This window comes from Sceloporus occidentalis, unplaced genomic scaffold (assembly GCF_023333645.1).
Source record: "Sceloporus occidentalis isolate IW3139 unplaced genomic scaffold, rSceOcc1.0.p SCAF_122, whole genome shotgun sequence".
NCBI lineage: Eukaryota > Metazoa > Chordata > Lepidosauria > Squamata > Phrynosomatidae > Sceloporus > Sceloporus occidentalis.
In genome coordinates this window covers 2,772,715-2,797,350 of record NW_028317102.1, presented here as the reverse complement: position 1 = coordinate 2,797,350, position 24,636 = coordinate 2,772,715, and the positions used below count along the sequence as shown (strand labels likewise).

General features: G+C 43.5%; 1 protein-coding gene across 1 annotated transcript in view; it reads right to left on the bottom strand.

The window, feature by feature from the left end:
* Nucleotides 1–24,636, bottom strand: part of LOC149282160 (inaD-like protein) — a 69,042-nt gene that overhangs the window by 37,687 nt on the left and 6,719 nt on the right. Inside the window, exons 7-21 of the mRNA XM_089498592.1 lie at nucleotides 23,422–23,550; nucleotides 20,847–21,068; nucleotides 20,491–20,590; nucleotides 16,879–16,967; nucleotides 16,454–16,595; nucleotides 16,031–16,165; nucleotides 13,008–13,081; nucleotides 12,088–12,144; nucleotides 11,684–11,818; nucleotides 10,325–10,486; nucleotides 8,535–8,663; nucleotides 3,265–3,474; nucleotides 973–1,254; nucleotides 494–611; nucleotides 214–346 (exon numbers count right to left, since the gene is read on the bottom strand). Of these exons, the coding sequence (XP_089354718.1) occupies nucleotides 214–346; nucleotides 494–611; nucleotides 973–1,254; nucleotides 3,265–3,474; nucleotides 8,535–8,663; nucleotides 10,325–10,486; nucleotides 11,684–11,818; nucleotides 12,088–12,144; nucleotides 13,008–13,081; nucleotides 16,031–16,165; nucleotides 16,454–16,595; nucleotides 16,879–16,967; nucleotides 20,491–20,590; nucleotides 20,847–21,068; nucleotides 23,422–23,550 (2,117 nt within the window). The remainder of the gene's footprint in view (nucleotides 1–213; nucleotides 347–493; nucleotides 612–972; nucleotides 1,255–3,264; nucleotides 3,475–8,534; nucleotides 8,664–10,324; nucleotides 10,487–11,683; nucleotides 11,819–12,087; nucleotides 12,145–13,007; nucleotides 13,082–16,030; nucleotides 16,166–16,453; nucleotides 16,596–16,878; nucleotides 16,968–20,490; nucleotides 20,591–20,846; nucleotides 21,069–23,421; nucleotides 23,551–24,636) is intronic.

The window sequence follows — 24,636 nt, the reverse complement described above, 5'->3', positions numbered from 1 at the left end:
GAAAGGAACTAGAAGACGTTTAGATTTAGGAGGAGGCGAGAGCGCTCGACGCTGAGTAAATACACCATGTGTACCCCTCGCTTCCTTGGTAAAGACTCTGGTCGACCAACACCCTTGGCTTACAGGACATTAAAAACTGACCCAAATGAGACAGCATCCAGCGCCGCGGTCCACTAATACCCCTGTAACCCCCGCTGGATAAATTCCACGTACCTGGGTGACCATATCTGGGTACGCGGCATTTCTTGTCGCACGGGATGACTCTTCTCCTTCGCAATGCCGGCTTGTAACGCTATACTGTCTGGATCAAAAATGATTTCAGGTTCTTTGAGGCTCCTAACGCGACCTAATATCAGTCAAACGGGTAAATGTATAAACACACAAGAATTACAAAATCAATAAATAAATTAAATTTTTTGTAATCATAGGGGGAACGCCATTTTCTTGGTTTAGGGTAAAACATTGATACATTATATCATCTGATCCGTCATACCTTCGCGTTGAGCCTCCTCCGTTGCAGTGTTCAGGTTCAAGTGCTCCTCATCCCACCTGTTATTCTCCCTTACAATGCGATCGGAGAATTGCCCTCCTGTGCCCCGGTCTTCTGCAAACTTGAAACATAAAACCAGAATTTTTCTACATGTCTACAAACATGTGAATAACTTTTGTCTGTACCAATAAATTGGGTATCCCTCATAGGAAGCACTTATATTAAAGCACAAGAGGGAAAAAAATGGCTTCCCCCAGGTGGCTTCTAGAATTAGAACACCATATTTACTTGGTTGCAAAATAAAATATTTACAGTTCGTACCAGGATTATTTTTCTATTGCCTTTCACGGGAAGGAATTACACAGTAAGTGCACTCAGGTAGTTATAAGAATTGAACTAAATAATAATAATAATATTTATAAATTAGTTATAAAATTATTTATCATTTATTATCATTTTTATTTGATTAGCACAATACGTACGGCCTCCTCCTCCCACGGCCGATCGTAGCCAGGCTCCTGTCTCAGCGAAGGTAGAATTCCTCCGTAATGCAGAATGGAATCATCTTCTGGACGGGAACCTTCCTGTTCCGGATAAACCTCATCCACAAGCATCTCTCGCTCTTCAACAAACCCCTCCAGCTCATGCATTTCCCACGAGTCCCGTACAGGCTCGCGGTCATCGTATGATCTATTAAAGACTCTTCCCATCACCAACGACGGTTCATCGACCAGCTCCTCTTGAATCAACACATCATATTTTGGCTGAGAAGGAAAGTAAGCCTGAATTATATGCAAGGTTACATAGCGAGACACCGCGTCGGGTGGCCCAATTAAAGGCCCATTTTGCTCCACCAAGACGGAGGTGAAGTGGTCAGTAAAGGGCCATGGGATCGTCATAAACCCAACAATGAAAAAGAGCCCCTCGGAGTTATACTAACGGGGAGCACCCCAGACACACCTCAGAATTATTCTCGAGACAAGGACCGGATGGATAAGAGCGCAGAGGAGCCTTCAGAGGTTTGTGGGGTTTCAGTAAGAAGTGGTTTCTGCTTTGATCACGTTGACAATTTAATACATTCAAAGCAAGACATAGCATCTCATCTCACTGTCCCTTTAAATGCTTAAGCATGATAACTTTATAGACGGTTACGGGGGACAAGGACAGAGCATATGGCTGGAGGAACCAATCAGTGGAGAGTCCATGAAAACTAAAACCTACAAGAAATGTATCTACAAAAAAAAAAAAAAAAGTTTTCATAATGTCACCGGACTAGAGGACTGCACTGGGAGGCGCGGGCGCGGGCGGTCTTGCTGGGGTTGCGGAGGGAAGCGGGCGGTCAGGCACTGTACCTGCGGGTCCCGGTAATCCCGCGCAGTCCCGCAAGGCTGCCTTTTTGCTGCTCCCTTACAGTGTCTCCTAGCTTGCTCCGCCCAGGAACAAAACGGAGTCACGTGATGTGACGTCACTTCCTGTGACTCCGCCTTGTTCCTGGGCGGAGCAAGAGAAGAGACGCCGTGAGGGAACAACTCGAGGGCAGCCGCGCGGGAAATCAGGTAAGGAGGCGGGCATGATTGGCCACAAATGTGGCGGGAGCGGGCGGGATTGGCCACAAATGTGGCGGGAGCGGGCGGGAGCGGCACACCCACATTGCGGGAGCGGGATTAAAAACCGCGGGAGCGGGATTAAAAAAGTAGTCCCGCGCAGGGCTCTACACCGGACTGGAAGTTGCTGAATCCCCGTCTCGTAGCGAATGGAATGTATTATCGTTCCCGGAGAGATGCTGTCACTCTCCACCTCGAGTTACGAAGGGTTAACCTATATCTACAAATATAATCTACACATAATTCGGTGAAATAAAAGCTCTGCAACGTCAACGTAACGCTTAGCGAATAAGTCACGTGACGTCAGCCGGTATCCTACTAATAAATTGTCCTCGGTTGGTTTGTTTCCATGTGGCGTTAATTTTATTCACAAAAAAAAAAATGTTTCTTTTTGGGTATTTCAACAAACGATGGTCTAGAAGGTAAACGGGGTCTTTCTTTTTGGGTTTCACACTAGATTAATATTTTTTGGGGTTTTATATTGAAATATTTTTACACCTAGCAGCACTCAGCGCATGTCTGGCACAAATGCGACCCGGGAACATACGATTTTAATTTAAAGATTAATAATATTAATAATAAGGTTAATAATATTGTTCATGACAAAGTAGCTCAGAATGGCAATTATATGTATAGTTAATTTATTTTTTTATTACGGTATATAAATATTTTTTTATTAATATTATTTCTTTTTTTTTTTTTTTTTTCAATTATCTCTTTAATTAATTGGCTACTACATTTTTTTAAAAATAAGAATCTCGGCCCTTACATGGAAAACATAACTTTCTGCTCTTGAATCTGTATTAATGAGCTCTGGGGATTCTTCGGGTTCATTTTCAATAAACATTCCAGTTTCTTCTTTGAATTCAGTCTGGAAATAAAGAAACCAAATTTTGGGCTAAATGAGGAGGGTTCGATGCCAATAAATTTTCGATAAAAAAAAAAAAGATATATAAAAGTGTTGAAATTGAATGAAAGTTTGAGAATTTGCAAAGTCGTGGGTTCCCCCCAAATTTATTACGGCATTTATAGAAATCGTAAATTTAAATTGGTTTAAATCAATTGGAATTGATCCTGTTGCTAGAAATAGAAGATATTATTTATTTTTATTTTTTAAACACAGATTAGAAGCTACTTTAAGCTCTTTTTCTGCTCCCCGGGAGTTCTTACCACCAGTGGTTTGCAGATGCCCAGGTGAGTGTTTCCGCGCGGAGCGGACGTTAGTATCTCCACCGCGTCGTCCAGCGTGACGTTGTCCATGTAATGGTCGTTAACGAAGACCAATCGGTCGCCGGGTAAGATCTGGCCGCTCTCCTCGGCCACCCCACCGGATACCAGAGACTGGATAACGATGACGGTCTGCGCAGGGTCTAAAGGATCCTGAAGATGGAGCCAAAAGCACAAACGGTGCGTTAGATATCAACCTCGTCCAGATCAAACGCGCTACGACCCAACCGCGATGCCTTTTCCGTGGCTGGCGTGGAACCGGAACAAAAAATATCTGAGGGCGCCATGAAAACAAGAGAAAGTAACGGAGACGGAACGGAGAGGAAACGCCAGTATCTGCTTGATGTGGAGATATTGCTTATAATTTTGCTTGCGCATGCATAATGCAACCGGCAACTGAGATCCAAGAGCAGATGCACCGTTTTCTCTTCCATGTTCCTGTTTTTTTGGTTCCGGACAAAAACTGTTCGTTGCATGTACGTCCTGCGCGTTTATAGCGTCTGCCAGGCCGCGGGACACTGCGTGTACTAAACAGCGAAGCAGGACACTGACAAAGGGGACATATCTGCTTACAGCAGGACTGCTCCTGGATACTTGGGGACAACTGTCAGCTCTGATCCAAACACCACTAATCAGTTTTACTTCTTTTAGTAAGCAGTCTCTGTATAATCTTGTTTTGCTACCGTTATATGCATAAAGCAAGGGTCCCCTTTAATTAATACTTGTTCCGTGCAGAGGGGGACTCGGAAGAATCCCACCCTCAAGAATTTGCCCTCTTTCCCCACCCAGCGGATAATTGGCCTCCAGAGTTGGTCGAAAACATCTCCCGTAGGCCACTCTGCACATGCGCTGCAGTCACTGCCAGCCAGCTCCAGTGTTGTCTTTTTACAGGCGTTCTAGGGGGTTTCACAAGACCCCCAGTGTGCATGCGCAGAAAGCCCCCCCGTACGCGTTCTTCAATGACGGAGCTCGGGAGCGTCCCTCAAAAACCCATTACATCCAACAACTATAATAATAAAACCGGAAACATTTGTAACGTTCTAAAAGAACGTCCGTCATAGAAAATGGAATAAAATATCGAGGTGAGAGAAATAAAAACACAGGAGATGCAGGAACCTGGATACCACGGCCGAGGACTCCGCCCAAGGTCATTCCGGACACGTTCTAGATTGCCTGTGTTTCGACTGCCAGGGAGGGCTCTAGAACGCCTATAAGCATTGTCCGTGTGAAATAATCTTGAGTTATTTCCAATAAATTTCTTAATTACAAGCAAGGTCTCAGAAAACGGGATTCTAGTATTGCTTATTACAGATTCCTCTGCTCTTCCTCCCCAAATGCAGCCTGGAAAAAAATAAAACAATAAAGTGCTGCCTACAGCCGCGCCGCGCGGTAGACGGAATTGATCCATTAGGTTGATGGAGAACTTAAGAGTATTTGCTGATTCAGGACAGCGCCGGAATATTCTCGCGGTGAAGATATATGGGTATTGGCCAAGAGAGGGCAGTAAAGATCAATAATTCCCAAACAAATGTGGTTGCAGCAGCCGTCACGTTTGTGATGCGATCAGCAAAAAAACCGGTGAAGGACACACTTTTCTTGAAGAATATGTTCTTATGCTTTGTTATAAGACTCTGCTGGGTGCGCTCGACAGAGACTTAGAAACTCAAAGAGTTGCCGTCACAAAAAAAACTGCTTAATGCTGGTGGGGGGAGGGGGGGTGAGCAGTAGACACAGAGCTGGGTGTCCGGGTGGATGGGGATATAAAAAAAAAAAAAAGAAGAACACAAGAAGAACTTGTTTCATTGCATAGAAGAAGTCTATAGAAGATGGACAGGCATGGTTCTTCTCTTAAATGGTTCTTTGAGGCTTAGCTGTAATGTAGGGATTCACTGAGAGGGTGGTAAATAAGTGGAGCAGTCTCCCAGCAGAAGTGGTAGAGGGTAATACGGTGAGGGGATTAAAACATGCGTGGGATAGACATACGGCTCCTGAATCTAAGACGAGACCAACGACTGATTAAGGTTTGACGGTAACGAGATTCAGCCATCTATTTACACCGACACCGAATTATTTGCCCGTTTCAATGGCGTTCTTTAATGCAGTTTTCTGACGCGTTATGTCCCAGAACGGGGGTCAAAATTCTCTACGTGAAACAGAGCTTTTCGTTACTTTCTTGCCAACGTTGGGAAATCAGAGAGCGCAGGTGGAATTCTAGGCACGCGGCTCCGATATAACCCGGGTCAAATAAACGGTTTCCTAAAACAACGAGCGATGGTGAGCGGTTAGACTGGGGGAGCGAGCTTGGAATTTACAGTATAATAAGAAACGAAAAGATCTTGCTATTTATTGACCCGTAGCCAAGGATTTCCATGATAGATTTTACATTCCCCCCCCCAAAAAAAAACCGCACAGATGGCAATTATCAAACCTGTACGTGGGGGAGATAAGCTGCTGGGTTTATTAAGCCGACTTCCTCTGAAAATTCCTTACAAATTGGGTAACTGCGTGTACGCGATTCCGAACCCGATATCCACTCCGCAGCCAATTAAAAAAAAAAAAGCGCGAGAAAATATCTGGAAGGCGTTTTGGAAAGGAACCTCACTCCGTTTCTGCTGGAAAGGGTTGTTGGTCTAGTAAATCTATTTGCTAATTGAGAGGCTCCTGAGATGAATCGCGAGAGGAGATACGGAAGGTGTGAGCTCGGATCTATGAAATATTAAAATCGGGAACGCGCGGCGCTATTACACCCGCTGTAACTGTCATAGTTTAAAGCGTTGAAAACAACCTGGCTTTCGGTGCGGTTAAGTTCGGGGCCAGGGGGGTAATTCTCCCAGTTGTACCCTACCTATGGAGGTAAGTGGCTCATTGTCCCAGCTATACCCTACCCATAAGGGTAAAGGGTTCATTCTCCCAAACATACCCTACCCGTGAGGATAAAGGGTTAATTTGCCCATTTACACCCTACCAATGGAGATACTGGAGACTAGACAATCTCCACCAGTCAGGGTAAGGGTCTCATTCCCTGCCCATCTGAATCACCCCCTGCCTGATCCACCCGTGTGCTGCCAACAGATTCTGCGCAATCATTTAAATAATGTTTATTTAAATAGAGCAGGCGTGGCAGCCCTTTTCCCTAAATATATTTCTGTTTGTGCCTGGAAACTCTCTAGATTTGGCCCAGGGTCTCCCGGTGAAGTGCTGCTTCCCAGGGTCTCTGGGTCACGCTCCCCTTTTCGCCTCTCGCGCGCTCCCCTTTTCGCCTCTCGCGCGCTCCCCTTTTCGCCTCTCGCGCGCTCCCCTTTTCGCCTCTCGCGCGCTCCCCTTTTCGCCTCTCGCGCGCTCCCCGTTCCCCTCTCGCGCTGCTACCTAAGTATCGCTTTAAAGGGACAGTCAAGTCTCCCAGGAAGTCTCTAAAGTGCTTTGTAGTGACTTCAATACGAATTCATTAAACCCATAGGAAAAAAAAAAACACTTATATTTAGTAGAAGCTGCAGCACAAAGCCCCCTCTCTGTGGTCCAGTTTTCGGTCAAACCAGCCAATCGGTGGCAAGAAACCACTGAAACGAATGGAAGCGCTTTCTGTGCATGCTCGTGAAGAGGGTCTCATCAGACCCCTTTGAACACTCTCAGCCAGCGCTGGAGCTGAATGGTGGTGAGTACACCACGTGGGCACAGGCCACGGGAAATGTGTTCAGCCAAATACATCCCCTCCAAGCCAAGAAAACGGGGGGGGGGGGAAGAAAAATGCATATGGGGGATTCTGCATGGGGACCACATGGCAAGTTAAAGGGACTACCCAGCTATCGTAGGCCTTAAAGTGTATATGACTGATGGAGTATCCCTAATGTTTTGGCGGTACAGGTTCAGGGGTAGTAGCACTTTAGGAGTTAAATTTAAAAACTGCTCAAAGCGGCAAGTAAAACATATTCCTCGAGTCAACGCAAGAGCAGAAAGATCCCGATGTTATAATCCATTATCTCCGATACAAAAGAGCCGTAAACGGTTGTTATGTTAATGCGCGGGTATATCCTCGATAAAGATAAAGACCCCTCCGTTGTTATAATGCAGCATTGTAGCTCCGCACCGCTCTATAATTACATGTGTATTTGCGAAAGTTCACGAATAAATTTGAATGCGATCAGCAAATCAGACAATTCCCCGAGATGAATGATGGCACGCAGAGTCCATTTGTCGCCCCGGGCTCCGGCTCCTGCATGAATGGCAATCATGTTTATGGGCAATAACTTTGAAATGTAATGTCATGCTTTAAAACGCCACTGGCAGCAGATATATCACGTTTATTTTATAGTCGGGAGCGGAGGAATAAATAAATAAAAAAAAAATGGAGGAACGGAAGAGAGGAAAAAAAAAAGAATTTGTAAAGATAGGGCATCGAAATAAGTTCGTGGAAGTTTTAAATCCACAATTCTGACAAGACGGATGAATTAAGTGCAAGATTAAAAAATAAAACGTGTGATTATTAGGAAGTGGGAGAAATTTTGGGTTCGGAATGGACGGAATGGAGATATGTTATGGGTTACTTTTTTTTCTTTTTATAGACCATCAGTTTGAATCATTTTTTTTAATAAAAAATAAAAACACAACAAAGCGAATAACAACAATAATAATAAAAAAAAATAATAATAGAGCCTTCTACAAGGGGTTAACCGTAACCATTGTTTGACAACAAAAATATATAAGTGACAAGTTAAAAATGCTACATTTAAAAAAAATATGTGACTGTTGTATAAAGAAAAGTGAAAAATAGCACATTTTGATTAAATGCATCCCATGGAAACATCGGATCTGGAAGCAAAGTATGCGGCTTTATGGCATAAAATAGACGCGCATTTTAAGTGAGACTTTTGACATCGCGCTGACATCATGTGTCTGGTTGCACATACAGTAACGTTTACGCTCACTCCTGGTCCCATGGTGGACAGGTTTAGCACCTTTCCAGCAAGCCTGTCAAACATGTCTAGACACCATGGGCCATTAAGTAACGAAATACATTTAAAAAAGTGAAAATACAAAAGGAATTAACAGGGAAACTCGAGGGGCCAATTGGGCCCTTCTACCTTCAAATTCTACCTTCAAACCACTTTAAAATGATGCGGTTTGGATTAAACGTGACCAATAACCCTTTCCATTCAGGGATCTTATCTGATTAGGCATCTACCATCTTAAATCACCACAATGACAGTAAAATGTACCTGGTAGTCCAATATGCTAAATCCTAGCCCCCTGCCGTCCTTCTCAAGTTCCACCACTTTCACTTCTGATGACCACATGGCCAGCTCTCCATCATCTTCATCGGTGGCCAAGTCTACAGCCGGCGTCACCTAAAACAACCAAAAGGTTTATTTGCGTTAGTTCACGAATACACAAACCATCGGACCACCAATAAAATAAATGTTGTCATCCCAGAATATAAAAAACACATAACTGCTTGCATTGTATGAAGGCAAACAGCGCAGGGAGGACCCTGTATGAAACATAAAACAATATAATATAAGAACGTCATAAACTCATTTCCTAAATACTTTGCCTGAAAATCATGACACTAAAGCAATAAGGAAAACATCTGTATGTGATATTTATATGTTTTAAGAGAAGCTGCAGCTTGAGAGATGCAGCGGAATGCCTCCTCTGTGGGCCAATATTTCTGTGGGCCGCTAGAAACAGCCAGAGGCAGGAAAGCGCGCCATCAAATATAAAATAAAGAGATCAGAATGTTAATAGAGAAATAAAGAGAGGGGTTTATGAAGAGTAGTCTTTATATTGCGAAAGACGCCCAAAGTCCAGCTGACCTGCCGGGTAAACCGTAGATTCTGCTCGGCGGCCCCGGCAGCGCATGGATTCTGCCAACGGGTGATAAATTCACAGCAGAGTGACAAATGTCAGTTTAACGCTCGGAAAAGAGCAATTTCATTAAAGAAGCTGATCTATGAGTTTTATTTTATGGACGTTTCCATCTGAATTGCTTATTAAGTGAAGCTGTAATAAGGAAATCAATACGCGCTGATCATAAAATCCCAAGACTCTGTTTTATTACCTTTTCATAGTCCGTGTCACTTCTCGTCTTGGAGACCCGAACCCTGTCGTCTTCACGCTGAGCGTAAAAATAAAAAAAGAAAAGTGACCGGAAACCTCAACAATGGAGTAAACCACAAATAATAATTTCAAAATGGTTCATAGCAAAAAAAAAACCCTAAACCGTGCCATCCTAAACCTAAAGGATGGAACGCGGTGTCTCCTCTCTAATATGGTGATATGAGAAAAAGCACATGTAGAAGAGTAGTTGGTGGGGTATGAAAAAGGCTGATGAATGGAGAGTGGGGACAGAGGCCAAGAAAAAGGAAAAATGGTGGATGTTGGAGGGGTGGATAGAGAAGGGGGTAAAAGGGGAAAAATGATAGGGCAGGGAGGGCTGGAGGAGAAGAGAAGGGGAAAAAGGATGGATATTGGAGTGATGATAGGGAGGAGAGAAATGAAGGAGGTTAGAGATGAAAAACGCTCAGGGGAGGGAAGCAAAAGGTTGGCGGGTGGGGATGGAGAAAAGAGATGGAAATCAAGAGAAGAGAAAAAAGGCTGGATGATGGAAAGGAGGATAGGAAGAGGGTAAAAGTAGAAGGTCGGAGATGAAACAAAATGTGGGGATGGAGAAAAGGGCTGGTGTCCAAAAAAGGGGGAAGGATGGATGTTGGAAGGGGGAGATTGATGGTGGGGAAAAAAAGTATGAAGTGGGAGACGAAACATACCGGAGGAGAGAAGCAAAAGGTTGGTGAGGATGAAGATGGTGGAGGTGGTCAAAGGTTGGAAGGTCAACATACATTATACATGAAGCTGCCGAGTTCAGCTGCACTCAGCAGGACATTGAAGCTCCCGGGTTTAACAAATTCCCTCAGCCCCCGCTAAGCACCCATTAGAGGAGCTCCAACTCCAGCACTACTAATGAGACAATGTTAATTACAGTTGGAGATCCTGCCGTAGGATACCTCACCTTCTCATCTTCAACGTCAAGCACGTTTGGATCCTCGGCAAACGATCCGTTTTCGTCGTCAACCAAACGCCGGCAACAAACTAACGTGAAGGGCGGAGGGACTTCTTTGAGGAACGAGACAGCCTCGCGCCGGGATTTGCCATAAAGCTGTACCCGGTTCACCTGGAATCAAAGAACGGGAATCTAAGGTATTGGAAAGGAGCGCAACACCATGATCTACAAACGCAAAAGGTTCCATGTAGGAAATTCCCACACCGGTATCGGGTTCGAGTTGTATTGTTCTTAAATTCACATAAATACGAGGGGAATCTTTACAGAGACGGTAAAAAGACTGCGGCTTTAGGTGTGATTAGGACAGGTCTGGAGGGTTAGACTGTAACCAGTGAAAGTCAAAATTAGAATGTTATTCATTCGGAACCTTAACAAATTGTTAAAAAAAATGTTTTTAACAGCATAATAAATTCTTAGATATTTTTTTTTTTTTTTAATTGCTCAAGGGCCCCGTTACTTTTCTACAGCTTTAAATGCAACGGGGCAAAAACTGAGATTTCTTTCCAACAAGAGTCACTGGAATAATTGTTAGAAACGCAGAATCTGACTGCAGATAAAAAAATAATAATTCTGTCCAATCTTCAAAACTTTTCATTAAACTTAAAAAGTCAGGCGAACTACCCTTACAGACTGTAAGATTAGGCCCTCTTTCCTTCATCGGTTCCTTTTAGTCTGTTAGGTCTGGTTTTGTCAGACCCTTTGAATGTAGGGACTGTAAAAAGTGCTGTGGAATTGTTGGAGCCATAAAAATAAATAAAAATAATAATAATAATAATAATAAATATATTATTATTATTATTATTTTATATGTTTTTATTTATTATTTTAGAAAATAGATTTGATTTAAAAACCTTGAACCTTTAAATATAAAGAGAGGCGCGTGTGTGTTTTTTGGGTGTAGCGGCTATCCAGCGCAGAAATACTAGAAGACTGGAAATCAAACTTTTTACGATCGCTGTCTGCGTTGGTTTAAACAATACCACGTCTTGACTTTTCATATATATTCTTTTTTTTTTTTAGTTTCCTTTAAAAAAAAATGTAATTTTTCCAGAACATGATTACATTTTGTACAAAAGCAGATTCAACAGCCTTTTGGAGGTTATTAAATTATGTGTACATGGAGTACTGACATGGTAGTTCAGCTCTTTAGGTCAAAATGAACGTGAGGAGAATGAAAATATGTTTTTCTTTTTTTTTTTTTGCTGTTCTAAAAAAGTGTATTTCTGTTGATAAGCTCTATGATAAAATAACATTTGTTGTAACCTCTCTTTTCATGGTCATTAAGCCTCGTCGTTAAGTATAATTTACCTCTAAGAGTTCATCTTCTGGTTGCAAAATCCCGAGTTTTGCTACTGGACCTTCTGGGGCGATGGTGGAAATATAGTGATGGCCATCAAACGAGTCGAGCTCCACTCCCAGCCTCATGGTGTGGATAGGTAGCAGCTTTTGGGAAACCAAAGCACAATTTTCAGGTGGAAATGCTAATTTTAATTGAAACGCTTAAAAAGTTGCAATGAAAAAACAAGAACGTGCAATGTTACCCATCATGAGAACCAGCGTTAAAGGGACAAGAGAGTAGCCCTTCCCCAACCCTCTACTTATTGTGAAAAAGTCAAATTAAAGAGTATTTTATAAAATTTGGAATTGTCTATAAATCATTGCATTCTAACCGCTCTCGACGTGTGGGTCCTTTTTATGGTAAAACCACGCACCTTGGAGTATTTCTGAAGTTCCGCGTCGTCTTCGATCTTGGCATCTAAATCAACGACCTAATTGTTTAATTTGAAAACGAGAGAGTGAGGGATTTCAGAAAATCTGAATGCATTTCCACCAAGATATACCCTTAAGACTTTCGTTACCATGCATCTATTAACTCTTGCAGTCAAATGGCACCCATACAATACATGCATCCTCATAGCCATAGTTTTTTTTTTGGAAGGGATAGGTCTGGGCGTCTACGGTAGACGTCAAGAGGAGATACCCCAACCCCTGAAATTCCCTGGCAATGCCTATTCTGCCGATACCCCGTGCATTGCATAGGGCCAACATTCTGCCCCTCCAGAATTCGGCGTACACTCAAGCTGAAAAAGAAGAGTTCACTGGAGTCTTGATTTTGAATAGAAGTAAGATTGATTCCCGAAGTCTTTGAAGGAGGACCAAGAAAGTTGGAGTGGACCATGGCAGAAGAACTCTAGGCTTTTACCTTTTGCTTTCAATACATCCAGCCCATGATTCGAGTAAAAATATACATTAAAGATTAGTGAACTCTGACGCTCTTTAAATAATGTCTCCTACAACATTCTACCAGAGGCTGTCTCGTCCTTTCAAACTGAATATTAAAATGGAGAAAGACTTATCACACTGATAACCCAATGAAACATACGATCCAATACCCATCCTGACGTTCTACTGAATGAACTGCAAATAAACTTCATAGGAATTTCATTTTAAAGTGTATCCAGCACCTTAAATTCTTTGCCTTTTTTTTTTTTTTACAGGTCGGTATTTACACCTACAGAAACAATGTTCTGAAAATACACTTGCAACAAAGACATCATTAATGCAGCGATGGAATCCAACCGGAAAAAAAGGCTTAAAATGTATACATATATATTTTTTTTCAATTCTATACCATGACAAGATAATCCGGTCCCAGACTTTTCTCCCACTTGGCTTTCAATGCTTCGAATTCAGGGGAAACCGGAGCTGAGCCGATAAAAAAAATAAAATTAAAAGATATTAAATATTATTATATTGTCGGACAATCCACAAATCCAGAAATCTGCTTTTGGAGAGGAAAAAAACAGAAAACTGCAGTATGGTCACATCTGGCAAACTACGCTCGGCTACAAAAGGGGTAGGAAAGAGGGGCATCAAAGATTTTGGGTCCTAAAGAGATACTGACGGGTATAAAAACCGGGACAGTTGGGAGGTATGCCAGCCTAACATGACTCACAGAGATGTTCCGCTTTATACAGCTACGTTTGTTAAACTATTTAGGACGGTTGTATCCTTAGGATAAAATATCCCTTAAATCCTTATAACTTTAGCTCTCCTTAGTACAGGAAAGCCCTCCTCACCCGTTGAATTATGTTATATCCTAATCGTTACGTTCTGTCTACCCCTTCGAGTACCAAGAGCTCCCGCGAGCCTCGTCGTGGACACTGGTGCTTGCGTGTCGATACTTCGTAAGCCCCTGGTCTCTCACGCCGGACGCATGATTTCTGTTGCCGACCTCACATCCCGGCCAGACTTTATTATTTATTTTTCTAAATACCTGGGACCTTGCGGGGTTTGGCCCCGAGTCTCTGTGTGCTTTCCTGGAGACCAGGGTTGGCATCTTCAACCTCCAGGCCAATTCCCTCCTCACCCATTTCCCATGCGTTTAACGTATAAACGTTGCTATCCCCGCTCCCTGCCTCGCTCCGCAGAGACGGAGATCTCAGCCAAACCCTGGGAAGTTTCCGGGTATGTCAATTAATCTCGAATCTACGAACGCTTGCATTCATCCATTTACACTCCGTGTCTGTACAACGGGTTCCAATCCCAAATCACCTGCTTAATTGCTCCTCGGTTTTTTTTTTTAATAGATCTCACAGTTTTTAAGTCCTTATTGTCCTTGGCTTTTACATTTGGGACAAAAATGAAAAAAGAAAAAAAAAAAGTTTACATTTCATTAGGTTAAAAGTGAATTGTGGTGTGATTTAGGCAATCATCCCCTTCCAGCTGCACTCTCCCTTTTGGGAAATAAACGTCGGAGAAGGGGCCCGATCAGAAGATCGCAATGGCGGACATTATTTATACGCTTGGCAGGTATAAAAGCTTGTCTGCTTTAATTAGGCCAGTGAGTAACTTGATCCGTGATATAAGCTCCAGTTCTAAACCAGTCTTCCGTGCGAGCTCAAACTATCTTGACATTTCTATCTTTTCGGCTTTCTTACACGGCTGTCATACTGCCTTCTCCGAATTAATACGTCGCTTTGACAGCTTGGATGGCATGCGGTTGCTGGCTGTCCCTCGTTTGACCCAAGTCAGAAGCTTAGTTCCGATATTATGTTCCTACTTAAGGAATATTTAACTTGTCAGAGCTCAAGCGCCCTTATAAAAGATTTTTTTGCTTCTTTTTTTCTTCATTTACAGTATGGTCCCGAGGACGCTGCTCATTTGAGGTGGCACGGCCGCCTAAGCACCTGACATACCCAGCGAGTCGCTGTCTGCCGTGGCATTCTTACGTTAAAGTTTAAAAGGTTCAAAGGGGGGCGTGATTAAAAAAAATAAATTATAAAATAAATACTGAATGGAAAAGAGGTAAAAGGAAAAAAACAATATTACAATAAATTATTTGCACCAAATAAAAAATAATATTCACTGTAATTTATGCTATTATATCACCGTTATTAGCATTTTTATGTTATTTGTATCTAAATAAAATATAATAATAATAAACAAGATTATACATTCAAATTATTATTGGTTATATATAAAAGATTATATATATTACAATATTTTAATTAATAATAAAAATAATATTGCAATAATTACCTTTAATTTATATCGCACCGACAATAATATTTTATATTATTATCTTTTTATTTATATAGAACCAGCAATTCCCGCAGCGCTTCTTACAGTCCCTACATTCAAAGGGTCTGACAAAACTAGAAGTAGACGAAGCGATACATGGAAAGAGGACTCAACAAGCTTACAACCTATAATATCTGTACGATTTACGATAGCAGCTGTTGGATGTCCCCGGCACGATCACATAACTCCTGCAGTTATTATAACTCATGCGCTACGTGAAGATGTAAACGCTTTTAAAAGAAGAGGCGCAACCAAAGTCTCCCCGTCAAATTCTGTGCTGAAACAGTTAAAAGGGCAAAGGCTAAATTGTAAGTAATTGTTTAATGTAGCAGCAAGTGTGTTATGTTTTAATTAGTGTATTATTAGAATTATATGCCACATTTGACATTTTTTTTTAAGTTTAGAGATCTGTATTATATGCACACCGTGGAAGCAGCTCGTCTTAACTTCTTGTTCTCAGGATCTGCATGATTATTCCTCCCCATTAAGTTCTCTCTCCCTTGTTTTTGATTGGTTCGGACAGCATTTGTAAAGTCGCAGGAAGGAGGAGGAAGTTTCGCCTAATTTCACTACAAACTGATACAAATCTCATCTTTCATCAGGTGAACTGAAACTTTTTCACCCAAACTTCCCATTCAGTGATCTGCAGACTTTAAAATATGTTTTTTCCCCCAATTCCGGTCTCAATCTTTCTGAATAAAAAAATGAGATAAACCCAGGTTTTGTCTTCTGAAATCTTTTAGAAATAATAAATAAATAAATAATAATTCTGAGCCCAAAGGGGGAAAAAAAAGCCATATCTGACCGGCCATATTTGAAGGACTGGCACGGGAGGCAATTACCCTGCTGCCCCCTGAACCAACCCTGCCCCAGATCTCTGCCTGCAGAACAAATAAAATAAAGAGAAGATGCGAGGAGGGAGAATTTATTTTACGGGGCGATCAAAGGAGCCCCCCGAAGGCCAAAGTGGAGAAGAGGAACATTAAAAAAAAATATATATATATATATACAGATGAATGGCAAAGAATGGCCGCGGCTGAATAATGTTTAACATAAAAAGGATGACAATACCTGTTCTCAGTTCATTCCGGTAATTATCCACAAGCTCCTGAATTCCCGGAGACGCCGGCTCTCCCGGAATCTTCTTCATTTCAGCTATTGGGGGCACGGGGGGCAGCGGTGGCGGCGGTAATCCCGACACAAATTCTGGATTAAAGAAGAAAAAAGTAGGGAGGTTTGGTTCCTTCATACAAAGAACGATTGGTGAGCGAATACGATTCCGAAACATAGAGAACAACACATGGCGATGAGATGTTTAAATAAAATGTAGTAGCCAACAGAGAGAATGATTAGCTTGATGGAGGTTCAGGTTGCTCCAAAAAAATGAGCACCGGTTTTAGGTTTCTTGGACCCTGGTATTATTTGTCAGGATATTTCAGAACTTTCCGGTACAGAACCACACCGGACCCTGACTAACAGAGCAGAAATGCTTACCGGCGGCGGGGGATCTTTCTTGGGGGAAGGAATCAATGGGAATTTTGTTGCGCGACAGCGTGAGACGGACGGTTTGGCCGGTATTTCTCAGCGCCGTGACGACGTCTTGATTGGAGAAGCCCTGGATGTTGATGCCATCGACCTGCGGTGTAAGTGATACGGCCTCTAAGCATCTCTAAAACATTTAAACTCTTGGACTATACACCAGCTTGCAATCAGCATTTCGGGCAATATACATCATTTTAATATTAATAATAATAATAATAATAATCTATACGTTACCCTAATAAGGGAGCAACCAGCACATTTAAACATTTTATTCTATACAATGGCTTGCAATAGTACTAATATAATAATAATAGTAATTATATTCTACCTCCATTTAAGACACGAGAAGGAACATAACCGATTCCCGTTTTACTCACGGCCACTATCCGGTCGCGGACCTGGATGCATCCACTGTGCTCCGCGGCGCTGCCCGGTATAATACTCTTCACGAAAATTCCAGACGAGCCTAAAAAAACCGGAAAAGGACGTTTAATGTCAGTATTTGGCGTGGGATGATCCAAGCAGACAGTTAGTATGTCGGAGGTTAGGCATTCAGGGATTCCAGCCACGTTGATATGAGTATGTAGGTTGGTTACGGCACACAGGTAACTCCCATCATGCAGTGGGAAGAAGATAACATGACGTAGGAAGGGACGAGCTGCCGACATGAGAGGTGGACAGGGCTGTACCGCAGGCATCTCAAAGGACAGGTGACAACGAGAAATGAAAACCGGCATACCTGCCTTACATCGAACGTTCTGCTTCAACGTCATGGGGGGGGGGATAAAAATTAAAAGAAAAAGTAATTTAACGTTCAATAGTGCAGAGAAAATATCTGTACCCTCGACTATTTCAGTATAATGATTGAATCTGTCCGGCATGACATCACACGGCTGACCTCGTAACCCAGAGCCTAATCGGTCATGTATGTTTTGTTAATTTTTTTTTTTATATTTGTATTTTATTGTGGTCTGGCTCAACGTACACAAGCTTAGGAGGGACTGCTGGACAAAAATCCACAATTTTTACGTATTTTTAAAAAATAACATTGAATAAACGAAGCAGTAATCTAAATAATATTCAAACACCTAGATTTACAGCACACAGAATACTGTTTCGTGGCGATGTTGGTCAAACTCAGAAAGCCCTTCCCAGAGTCTCAATCACAGATGGAAACACAGAACCTGCCGGCGGATCGGCCCCATTCGGCCCCCGTCTAGTCTGCTCGTTTCTCCTGCTGTAAAGACTCAAACCTTAATCAGTCGTTGGTCTCGTCTGATCCCATGCATCTTTTAAACCTAAGTCCTCACTGTATTAACCTCTACCACTTCGGCTGGTAGGCTGTTCCATTTATGTACCACCCTCTAAAGTAACAGTTCCTAAAATCTGTTTTAATACAAGTTGCACTGAAAGCCTCCGAAGGGCTTACATTTTACAGAAACACCACAATTAGGCCCGTGCACATGGACCAAAATAGATTCAAATTTTTGTTTCCTTTTTGATTCATTTGTTTTTATTCTTAATCAAATCAAAGGACACTCAGCAACCGCACCGCACTCAGCAACCACACCGCACTCAGCAACCACACACCGCACACAGCAACCACACACCGCACTCAGCAACCACACCGCACTCAGCAACCACACCGCACTCAGCAACCACACACCGCACTCAGCAACCGCACCGCACTCAGCAACCACACCGCACTCAGCAACCACACACCGCACACAGCAACCACACACCGCACTCAGCAACCACACACCGCACTCAGCAACCACACCGCACTCAGCAACCACACACCGCACTCAGCAACCACACCGCACTCAGCAACCACACACCGCACACAGCAACCACACACCGCACACAGCAACCACACACCGCACACAGCAACCACACCGCACACAGCAACCACACCGCACTCAGCAACCGCACCGCACTCAGCAACCGCACCGCACTCAGCAACCGCACCGCACTCAGCAACCACACACCGCACTCAGCAACCACACACCGCACTCAGCAACCACACACCGCACTCAGCAACCACACACCGCACACAGCAACCACACACCGCACACAGCAACCACACACCGCACACAGCAACCACACACCGCACACAGCAACCACACACCGCACACAGCAACCACACACCGCACACAGCAACCACACACCGCACTCAGCAACCACACACCGCACACAGCAACCACACACCGCACACAGCAACCACACACCGCACTCAGCAACCACACACACCGCACACAGCAACCACACACACCGCACACAGCAACCACACACCGCAACCACACACCGCACACAGCAACCACACACCGCACACAGCAACCACACACCGCACTCAGCAACCACACACCGCACTCAGCAACCACACACCGCACACAGCAACCACACACCGCACACAGCAACCACACACCGCACACAGCAACCACACACCGCACACAGCAACCACACACCGCACTCAGCAACCACACACCGCACTCAGCAACCACACACCGCACTCAGCAACCACACACCGCACTCAGCAACCACACACCGCACACAGCAACCACACACCGCACACAGCAACCACACACCGCACACAGCAACCACACACCGCACTCAGCAACCACACACCGCACTCAGCAAGCACACACACCGCACTCAGCAACCACACACACCGCACTCAGCAACCACACACACCGCACACAGCAACCACACACCGCACACAGCAACCACACACCGCACACAGCAACCACACACCGCACACAGCAACCACACACCGCACACAGCAACCACACACCGCACTCAGCAACCACACACCGCACTCAGCAACCACACACCGCACTCAGCAACCACACACCGCACTCAGCAACCACACACCGCACTCAGCAACCACACACCGCACACAGCAACCACACACCGCACACAGCAACCACACACCGCACACAGCAACCACACACCGCACTCAGCAACCACACACCGCACACAGCAACCACACACCGCACACAGCAACCACACACACCACTCAGCAACCACACACCGCACTCAGCAACCACACCGCACTCAGCAACCACACACACCGCACTCAGCAACCACACACACCGCACTCAGCAACCACACACACCGCACTCAGCAACCACACACACCGCACTCAGCAACCACACACACCGCACTCAGCAACCACACACACCGCACTCAGCAACCACACACACCGCACACAGCAACCACACACCGCACACAGCAACCACACACCGCACACAGCAACCACACACACCGCACTCAGCAACCACACACCGCACTCAGCAACCACACACCGCACTCAGCTCCAGACACACACACACCACTCTCAGCAACACACACACCACTCTCAGCAACACACACACCACTCTCAGCAACACACACACCACTCTCAGCAACACACACTGCACTCAGACACAAACACACACACAGTACGTTAACCAAACTTACCTAAGCACTCCTATTCGGAGGCAGCCTCTTAGAATCTAGCGATGAACGTGGCGGATCGCTCTCCCCGCACTAACCCACAAGAGCAGCCGGACCACAAAGTGGGCTTACCTTTTATCTGTTGGCTGGATTACAGCCATAATCGCAAGATCCTCCCAATCATGACAACAATTTCGGGCCCAGATAATGTTGTATCAGCAGGTTTATTAGAAAATAAGGAAGAAATAAGCCTTATACCTCTCAATTTTAAATGCTCAAAAGCGGGCACTTTCGTTTTGGGGGTTGGCTGGGTACTAAAGGGCACTTCTTTTGTAGCAGGCTAAAACAGATCTAAATATCAGCAATATGGTTCAAAGGGTAACAAGTATATGAACGTTCACGTCTATGTTAATCAAAAAATTATTTAACATTTTAACCAAATAAATAAAATAACGCAAATCCCTGCCCCCCCTCAAAAAAACCAATTAATGTTCCTGACTTTCACTAATTAGTACATCTGGTTACAAAACTAGATACATTCTTTACAATCTCACCTCCTTTAGCAGCTTCTGTAAGACCAACCACCGTTATCCCTAAGCTTTGACCTTCTTTCTTCGTGAGAGTGATGTCATAGGTGTCATGATCAAGGTTTTCCTATAAAAATAAATTGGATTTTTTATTTAGTAGCTGTACTGTACAGGAGCTCAGCGGGGTCACGAAACGCGAGGGGCCGTGGTATTATTATTGTGTGTGTATGTGGGCACCCTAGAGGGTCTTCATGGACATGCGGGCAGCAGATCGAACAGAGATCGGGTTTAAGAACAAAAACAGCACAATATGTCGGAAAACCTATTTTTACTCTGATACTGGTAACTTTTTCTTGAAGGATATCATGAAGATTTGTACTCACAATGTGGCCGCTTTGCGTCTCCCGCGGAGGCAGAGAGCCCACCGGCAAGGTGGCGGGTGCTGGGGGCTTCACCATGGTTTTCCCGACGGGATCTCTGGCTACAACCATCCGAACTGAATTCCCACAGTTTCTCAAGACCTGAGCAACTTGATCACTCGACATTCCCTGGACGTCGGTGTCCCCGATCTGCAAGATGTGGTCTCCTGTCCGTAATCTTCCATCCTTAATAATCGTGAAATAATTAAAACCATCATTATTGTAAATCTCAGAATGTATCCTGGTTTTCATTCTTTAATAAATACATTATTAAATTAATAAATGAGCATTTAATAAAAGCATTCTGCTGGTTGCCTTGGTAACTTCACCACATGTTACCAGAATCGCTCCTGATACATACTCTAAGTTAATTTCCTAAACAGCAAATCTGTCGCAAACTGCTACATGTGCTGCTGGCACCATGGGGATTGCTCAACATTTAAAACTTTGCCCCCAAACTGCTGTTTGCTAAGAGAGTGGCTGATAAGTGGAACAGTCTCCCAGCAGAAGTGGTAGAGGGTAATACAATGAAGGTATTAAACACGCATGGGATAGACATACGGATCCTGAATCTAAGACGAGACCAACGACTGATTAAGGTTTGAGACTTTACAGCAGGAGAAACGGACGACTAGACGGGGGCCGATCTTCCGGCAGATTCTATGTTTCTATACGTATGGGCCAACCCGTTCTAAGTACCTTAAAAAAAAAATTGTAATTTTCATTTAAAAACATTGTTTATGGGCAGTTTTTCAACAAGCCTATTAAACCCCGTGATTTGGATCAGTTTTACAAACTCCCACACAGCAGGGTTATTGTCCTTCATTAAGTCTTACGTTATACTTGGTATTAATCGAAGTATTAATTCTCTATGAGTTCAGCCAAAAAAAGCAGCCCCCCCCCCCCCCCCCCCGGTGTCGGACACTGCTTTTTAATTACATTCCAATTTTCTTGCAAGCTTAAATTCTTTATTTATCTCCCGTGTTAAATTGATGGTTTCTATTTATTTTCGCAATTAACCAGCCATAAACCCCTTTAAATTCCAGAAACAGATAGTATATGAGCTCATTTACAGCCGATGAAGTTTAAGTGAAAAAAAAAAGAAGGCAAAAGGTCGCTCCACGACTGGGAGGAATTATAGCAACGGCTAATATACGCCATCAAAACTTTAGATACAATGTATGGTTCCAGAAAATAGTTTTGATTCCGATCCAGGAAAAAACGATTAAGACCGGATTTAAAAAGAAAAGAAAAAAAATATAAAAAAAAACAGCAACTTAACCGTAGGCGAGAGATAACGTATTGGCAAAAAATAATCATAAACTATAAAACCGTAACATGTAGGATTTGGAAAAGTATCTTGACATGTGAGTATTTACTGAGAGGGTGGTAGATAAGTGGAACAGCCTCCCAGCAGAAGTGTTACAGGGTAATACAGTGAGGGTATTAAACACGCATGGGATAGACATACGGCTCCTGAATCTAAGACGAGACCAACGGCTGATTAAGGCTTGAATCTTTACAGCAGGAGAAACGGGCAACTAGACGGGGGCCGAATGGGGCCGATCTGCTGGCAGATTCTATGTTTTTTATGTATTATACATCACATGACTCTTTGATTGAGGGCTACAGTCGATATTATTTTAAAGAATTTGACTTGGAAAATAGAACATAAATGTGGATGATGGGGGAGAGTGATAGAATTCCTGGTCCGAATTGCTAGATGTGATTATAAATGTTCCATAATCCCCACATTGGCCTTATGTGACCTCGTAAATCAGCGTCTCCGTTCACATTCATCCAGGAGTAGTGTTTGTTACAATAGTTACCAAACGAGGTAACCAAGGAATCGGTAACGTCGTACACAGCGAGAGGCGATCTTCCCAGCATGTTGGACCTGTTCGAGTAAATGTATCTAATTTTTTTTTTATTTTTCCCCAATACTCGATTTTTTGTAATAATATGTTGTATGACCCGTCTGGTGCTTTATCGCAAGTTCATCTAAAGACCTCTTGGTGCAACGTATAACAAAACGAAGAGCAGATGCTTTCGGTGCATTATCGTTACATACACTACTGTTTAAAAGTTTGGGGTCACTTAGAAATCTCCTTGTTTTTAAAAGAAAAGCACATTTCGTCCTTTAAAATAACATGAAATGGATCAGAAATCCAGCACAGACGGGGTTAAATGATTATTGTAGCTGGAAACAGCTGATTTTTAATGGAATCTCTTCATAGGCCCTTTATCACACCCATCACTCCTGTGTTCCAATGGCCCTTTATCACTCCCATCACTCCTGTGTTCAATGGCCCTTTATCACTCCCATCACTTCTCTGTCCCAATGGCCCTTTATCACTCCCATCACTCCTGTGTTCTAAAGGCCCTTTATCACTCCCATCACTTCTGTGTCCCAATGGCCCTTTATCACTCCCATCACTTCCACGAAAACAGCTCAGTGACCCCAAACTTTTAAAGGCTAGTGTATAAATCAGAATAATTCAGAGCACTCCTGATAATATAGAATAGGAGAAGAAATTACCCGATCGGCTAATCCCCCAGGCAGAATCGTCCTCACAATCACACCACTGGCTTTTCCACCAACGATTCCAAATCCTAACCCGGAACCGTCGTTAACGAGTTCAATCTCTTCCACGTGGCCCCAGCAGACCTGCAAATGAGAAATTATTTTTTTTTAATTCTGGCGAGTTCCAGCTGTCATATTTATTAGCGGCCATGGACGCGCTCCGCGGACGCAAACGTTTCAAAATAAATGGTGTTTAGTTTTGTTTAATAATGATTTATTTGTTACATTTCCATCAAAGTAATGGGAAACGCTGAATGTGGAACGTTCCGCGTCGAACGCTTCGGAGGCAGAGCCTGTGGTCAGTCCATATGGCATCCATTAGCCTCGAAAACATTTTCCATTCTTCATTTCATTAATTGCCCACCCTTGAAATCTACATATGCTACTCATCCGCTGTACAAACGCAGCAGAGGCTTCCCGTCAGCCCCAGGACGGTCTGATTAACTGTGCTGATGGGTCCACTTAGAAATTAAATTACTCATTTTCTTCTAACAGAGGATTCAGATGCCCTTGTCCTTAAATTGAGATGTATGTTATTCCCCATATGTTAAAAAAAACATAAAGAAAAAGTGCTGCCTCTTGAGCAGTATCATCTGCAACGAGACCTTACAACTTCTAAAAAAAAATATGTTTAAAAAAAAAAATGCATGCGCGACCCTTTTATAAAGCGCCTGAAAGAGCGTTTTCTTACAAGTTTTGTCTGCGGGGGTCACTGAAATATTTACTCTCACAAACTTCTCCGTGTGTTATGAATTCCTAGCCGTCCCCCGGGGGAAAGGCTGGAACGGACCTTCAATAATCTAGATGATAGATTCTTAAACCATAGACCACGTATCTGGCGGATCCGCAGAATAAGCCAGACTCTTTGGTTCTGGTCGGCAACGCATAACATCGGTAATATTAGTTGGGGGCACCCAAACATCAGTGAAAACGGTTAAAAAAAATAAAAAATGGCTATGGTTGACGGGCTGCGTCCAGAGTGTACCCTGGGCCGTTTGCGAGTACGAGTTCAACAATAAGGTAGCCCAGTTGGACATCCAGCTCTATCTGGCAGGTTCCTTCAGCTTCCGGGACCGCCAGATTTCACTGGAATCTAGATATGGGGCGGATATGGTCTCTAAGAGCCGTCACTCAAAGACTTCACTGAAGTCCATGATACAAATGGCACTC